At 42.8% G+C, this 6,160-nt stretch overlaps 1 protein-coding gene across 2 annotated transcripts; it reads left to right on the top strand.

The window, feature by feature from the left end:
- Positions 1 to 775: 775 nt before the first annotated feature.
- LOC115128625 (2-Hydroxyacid oxidase 2-like) lies at positions 776 to 5,774 on the top strand. Of its 2 annotated transcripts, XM_065017754.1 has the most exons (10): positions 776 to 882; positions 1,067 to 1,102; positions 1,984 to 2,081; positions 2,693 to 2,845; positions 2,976 to 3,127; positions 3,388 to 3,671; positions 3,966 to 4,190; positions 5,094 to 5,252; positions 5,341 to 5,410; positions 5,543 to 5,774. In XM_065017754.1, exons 3-10 carry the CDS (start codon positions 2,029 to 2,031, stop codon positions 5,596 to 5,598), a joined length of 1,152 nt encoding a protein of 383 aa, XP_064873826.1. In that variant the 5' UTR covers positions 776 to 882; positions 1,067 to 1,102; positions 1,984 to 2,028; the 3' UTR covers positions 5,599 to 5,774. The 2 variants fall into 2 exon arrangements, with proteins under 2 accessions (XP_064873826.1, XP_029514513.1); XM_029658653.2 differs by lacking the exons at positions 776 to 882; positions 1,984 to 2,081 and having other exon boundaries at positions 932 to 1,102.
- The last annotated feature ends 386 nt before the right edge of the window (positions 5,775 to 6,160 follow it).

Genomic DNA, 6,160 nt, shown 5'->3' on the forward strand with positions numbered 1-6,160 from the left:
GGCTGCTCAGGTCAGCGGGTCAGACACAGTCACATACAGTATACTCAGAAGAAAACTGTAGAGTAAAATATCAGTCAGGCAAACTCAAAGATAAACCTATGGCAGTTTTATATGTGAGGTGTCACTGACAACCCTGTGATCATTTGGTATGTAGGCCACAGTGACACTGCAAGTTAATGTGTGTGATGTACAGTAGGTCTATAGAACAATACTGTTACTGTAGTGCTTTGTGTTACTGACCATGCTGTGTGTTTTATATGTAGGCCTAGTATGTATTTCCCCATCTGTGCTGTAGTATGTAATGTGCGACCCCCCCTCCCCTCTGTGGCATCAGCACATTTCTAGCCTCTGCGGGGTCACACTCACTGTCCGTGTTAATCTCTGTGATAGTTTTATTGAAGTCACACAAAAGCACACAATCACACAATAGGAATAGAACTAACTATGAGCTGCATCGTCAGACACCAGACATTTCAGAATGGAGTTGATGTCATAAGGACTAGTGGTGAGTAATACAGAATGATATTAGTAGATCCTTCAAACTCAATTCCTAAATGTATTTTGAAGCAAGTGGGATTGATGAAATGTTGTTGACATCTACTAAAATTACAATCCGTTATGAGGTTCATTCTCAGGTTAGGCCAATTAAAATTTGTTTGGGTGTGTTGGTGTTTTCAAATGGACTAAGATGGCTTCAGTCTCTTGAAAATGGTTAATATTTAATGGAGTTCATAGTACAACACTGCGAAGATGAGAGATACACTGTTAACCATTTGTTAACACTTTTACAGAGCTCTTTTCAGAATAAGCAATTGCCTGTTTTTTAGGGCTTGCTAGGGTTGCAATTTGTGTTATCATTCACCATAGCCTATGCGTGAGAAGGTAGGCCTATATTTTCCCCTAATATTTTTGTAGCATCGATAAATTATATTTATTTTTTGGGAGTTTTACACCCCGCCCTCTGTCTGTCTGTGTTCAGTCGTTGCCGTGTGTGTTGCATTTTTTGCTGTTTCACTCGTGTGCAACCCTATCGACTTAAATTTGCATTGAAATATTTTTTTTCCAGACACAGATTGACATTTCGGGAAATGACAACTACTAGGTGAATACATAGTCTGTTGACGTGGTCAACTAGTTACGCTACTCAACTGAAGGAAAGGAGATTTATAGGCTACTGCAATCATTTTGTTTGATAAGGAAAAAATATGAAAGTGACTGCACTGTTATGTTTTCTGGATAACAAATGTATTGTGTAGATATCTTGCTTTGTCATGGTAATTGTTTAGTATTTTGCTAGTCCCGTAGGCATTTTTACAAATGAAAAAAAAACTGGTGTTGACAAGTAGGCTAATTTTGCACTTTGTCCTTCATTTTCTTTGGGTAATTTGAGGTCCTCCCTGTGTGCACAGATCCAAGCCCAGTTGTATTCCCAATGCAGTTTGTAATGCAGTGTAGCCTAGTTGTATTGAGAAGGGTTAATTGCAACCCACAATTCAGGGTGTTCCTGCATGTGGGCATTCCTGCATCTGGACGCCGGTACACAGCAGGCTGATAAAAAAATAATCACATAGACAATCAGGGAAAATCCAGAACATCAAAAGTGTCACACGAGTATGAAGATGGCATGTTCGGGGAATGAAGGGGATGCTCAAGGGGGGGGGGGGGGGGTTCATGCAGTAACCAATGGGATGCTCGGTGTGTTCCCACATGCAGGAACATCCCAATCCCCAAATAATTTGGGGTTAATGCAGCGTTCGTAACCAAGTGGGAGGTGGGACATTACCAGTTGTGAAGTCGTAAATACCAGTTGGATGCATTCTTATGCTTTGAACTCGTTGAGAAACACGGATTGGCTAATGGCCAAAAAGCTGCGTAAACCATAAACTAAAAGTACAACTATCATGCTTGTAATTAATATTAATAGATAGTTTTTTTAAACATAATGTTTTGTTGTTGCATTTGATATCGAGTTCATTTCCTTAGTAGGTGAAATCAGAGGTCAGCACGTGGGAGAAGTGGGAGCTCAGGATGATAGACGAGTTGTCTACATGGAGGACCATTCAAGTGGATTTTTACCAGTCGTATGTGTTACATTTCCACTTCCTTCTTGGCTACGAATGCAGCATTAGCCCTCTGTATCGTGTGCGCTGGGAGTCAGGAATCAAGTTCAGGGAGTGAATAATTTAATAAATAAACTAAACATAATACAAAACAAAAACCATGAACAACGCACAGACATGAAACTGAAACAGAACCAATAACACCTGGGGAAGGAACCAAAGGGAGTGATATATATAGGGAAGGTAATCAGGCAAGTGATGGAGTCCAGGTAAATCTGATGACATCACTGGTGCGCATAACGATGGTGACAGGTGTGCGTAAAGAGCAGCCTCGTGACCTAGAGCGCTGGAGAGGGAGTATACGTGACACCCCAGGTTCTGGTGACACCACTGAATGTATTTGTGTAAAATATGCACCAGAAGATGTTTGCAGTTATTGTATGTGTTTAAATTGCACAATTTTCAACTCAGCTTACAACAAAGAACAGTGTTTTTACTATGTTAAATCTCCACAAATGCCATAAGTATTTATCCATTCTGCTTTTAATACAGGATTACATGATAGTGTAATTGACATATTGATAGCATTTCTTTACAACTGCTGTCCCTGACAGTGATTATATGTCCTACAGAGAGGGGACCTGCTGTGCTGAGATGGCTATGGTATGTCTCACAGACTTTGAGGAGTATGCGAAGGAGCACCTCTCCAAGGCCACATGGGACTACTACGCAGCCGGAGCAGACGAGTGCTGCACCAGGGATGACAATCTGCTGGCCTACAAACGGTAAGTACCTCTCCCCATCCTGCAAACTACAGTACCCACGATTCAATGTCAGTCACTAACATCACTCAACAGCACACCTCAAACAGTAATGCTTGGAAGATCCAAAATAATCACTTTGTCTCGGTCCCAGGATCCGTCTGCGACCACGAATTCTACGGGACGTGTCAGTGTGTGACACCAGGACCACGGTGCAGGGCACAGAGATCAGCTTCCCTGTGGGCATCGCCCCCACTGCCTTCCACTGCCTGGCCTGGCATGAGGGAGAGATGGCCACCGCCAGGGGTGAGGACTAGGAGGGGTTTAACAGCTGTAGAGGTTGAGCTCTTTAGGCCAATAGCTTTGTTGTCACTGAGTATTCTAGGGGTGGTCCACTCAAAATCTCTTTCTCTTGTTTACTATTGCGCTTGTTTACTATTGCTAATACTGCACAATTTAAACACTTGCCCCCCAATCCCCCCATGTGTAAATACATTGTGCCTTCCTGTATTATACTTGTGCAAAAAAAATATATATGTTCTACTTGAAACTCTCTCTCTCCTCAGCTACGGAGGCAGTGAACACATGTTACATCACCAGTACCTACTCCACCTGCTCTGTGGAGGAGATTGCAGCTGCAGCACCTAACGGCTACCGCTGGTTCCAGCTCTATGTGTACCGGGACAGAAAGCTTTCTGAATCAATCATTCACCGTGTGGAGGCCCTGGGCTACAAGGCCTTGGTCCTCACCGTCGACGTGCCCTACACCGGGAAGCGCCGCAACGATATACGCAACCAGTTCAAGCTCCCGCCACACCTCAAGGTCAAGAACTTTGACGGTGTCTTCCAGGTCAATATTTTTAACAGTAATGATTTTTACCATAAAATCATATAGGGATGGTTTCCTGGACAAAGATGAAGTCTAGTCTTGGACTAAAAAACACTGTCAATGGAGAATCTTAATCTGTGTCTGGGAAACCGGCCCATAGTGCCATAGTAGAGAGACAGTAGCTGCTCTGGAATTATTTAAGAATAATCCAACTAATGTATTTCCCATGAGGCCTCCTTCTCTGTGTATGTGTTTTGTTCTGCACTGTATGCGTCTGTCGTGTCTGGGTGGGTGTCCCTTTGACTACCTCTGTAGGAGGCTGCCGGTCCTGCGGGTGAGGAGTATGGGGTCCCTGCCAACACCCTGGACCCCTCCATCAGCTGGAAGGACGTGTACTGGCTGCAGTCTCTCACCCGCCTGCCCATCATCATCAAAGGCATCCTGACGAAGGAGGACGCTGAGCTGGCCGTGGAGCACGGCGTCCAGGGCATCATCGTGTCCAACCACGGAGGACGCCAGCTGGACGGAGGGCCCGCCACAGTAAGAATGGGCACAGAGTATATCGCTTCATCATCATCTCGCCTCTATTTGACCCTACAGTCAGCAAGCCAAACACCATTTTGTTTATGAAACGTTGATTTTAAAGGACAGGGTCGTTCCATTTGATTTCATGAAATGTTGATTTTAAAGGACAGGGTCGTTCCATTTGATTTCAATCACTTTTGACCACACCCCTTTTCATACATGTTTGCCCATTTTAGAAGTGGTCAGAAGTTAAATTTTGGACCTGAATGGGGCGGCAGCGTAGCCTAGTGGTTAGAGCGTTGGACTAGCAACCGCAAGGTTGCGAGTTCAAACCCCCGAGCTGACAAGGTACAAATCTGTCGTTCTGCCCCTGAACAGGCAGTTAACCTGTTCCCAGGCTGTCATTGGCTGTCATTGAAAATAAGAATGTGTTCTTAACTGACTTGCCTGGTTAAATAAAGGTAAAATTTAAAAAATTTAAAAACATTCAAGAGATAGAAGTGCCCAAAGGTTTTTGCAAAAACCCACCATACCATGAGACGTCCGTGTCCTCATCACTGGAAAAGATAAACAGTTGAGTTTGTTATCATTGAAAATCTTAAAAACAGGGTTGTCAAACTGTTCTATACTTTTTTTAATTTCCTAGCCTAGACCCTATTTTACATAATTTGAAGTGTTTGTGTTGTGCCAGCCATCAGTTTAGATACAGCATGCTCTCGAATACAGGGTGGGTGTCATGTTATGGCTGATAAATGTACTAAAAGGGAATACAATATAAATATTAACTTTCAAATGGTACCACAAAGATGGTTGGAGGTCCACACATCATAGAATGTTGATTTGAATATCAGTTGTTTTAAATGATACTTAATATTCCATAGGAAGTTTCCTCTGCTCGTTTCTCTCTCTACCACCCAGATAGATGCCCTGTCTGAGATTGTGGACACAGTGCAGGGGCGGATCGAGGTATATCTGGACGGGGGTGTCCGCACTGGTAGTGACGTGCTGAAGGCTGTAGCTCTGGGAGCCAAGTGTGTGTTCATCGGCAGGCCGGCCGTGTGGGGCCTCGCCTATAAGGTAACAATTAACATTGTGTGTGATCAACCTATTAACTTGAGATACTGAGCACAACAAAGTGTCTTGCTGCCTGTGTTTGTTCCTTCAGGGTGAAGAGGGGTTGAAGGAGGTACTACATATCCTCAACAATGAGTTCCGTCTGTCAATGGCTCTGTCTGGTGAGTAAGGAACCAAACTTCTTACATAATCATGTTTTTTCCAGTCTGAGATTAAAACCCCTTGCTTACCTATCTTTATCTCAACCTCATAACATTGCAACACTAATGTTTTGTTGGTCTTTCCTCCCTTAGGGTGCAGGAACGTGGCTGAGATCAACAGGAACCTCATCCAGTTCTCCAAACTGTGATTTAACAGCAGGGGGCGCCAGAACCAGTTTGATGAATAACGACGAAAGCAATACAGCGCTATCCATTCAATCAATAGAACTTGGAATTTGGGACAACAAAAGGAAACCTCTCATGTGAATCATAATGAACTGAAACTGAATCTGACATCAATCAAATAAATCCTGAAATCATAATACATTTGAATAGTTTTATCCAATGTGGCTGCCTTAGTTCTTGTGAAAAAATAACCAGAGATATTTAAATATAAGCATCTTCCATATGATATAACCAACAAAATACGTTTTAAACTCAGCTATTCCTAACTCTCAATGGCTACTGGCCCCCTGTCAACCCATCTTTGAGTGAGAGACGCCTGATATTTTGTCTCTGATGAACAGGGGTGGCAGAGAATATGGTGACTAAAGTACAGTGCCTTCAGAAAATATTCATACCCCTTGACTTATTACACATTTTGTTGTGTTACATCCTGAATTCAAAATGGAATAAATATATTTTCTCTCACCCATCTACACAATAATAACAAAGTGAAAACATGCCTTTAGATTTATTTTTGAAAATGTA

Source organism: Oncorhynchus nerka, linkage group LG1 (assembly GCF_034236695.1).
Source record: "Oncorhynchus nerka isolate Pitt River linkage group LG1, Oner_Uvic_2.0, whole genome shotgun sequence".
Classification (NCBI taxonomy): domain Eukaryota; kingdom Metazoa; phylum Chordata; class Actinopteri; order Salmoniformes; family Salmonidae; genus Oncorhynchus; species Oncorhynchus nerka.

Bases quoted from the DNA above. Each gene is read 5' to 3' on its own strand.
- LOC115128625 (XM_065017754.1), top strand. From the start codon at position 2,029: ATGATAGACGAGTTGTCTACATGGAGGACCATTCAAGTGGATTTTTAC. The intron at 3,128-3,387 runs GTGAGGACTAGG...CTCTCTCCTCAG, and splicing joins AGAGATGGCCACCGCCAGGG to CTACGGAGGCAGTGAACACA. The intron at 4,191-5,093 runs GTAAGAATGGGC...TCTACCACCCAG, and splicing joins TGGACGGAGGGCCCGCCACA to ATAGATGCCCTGTCTGAGAT.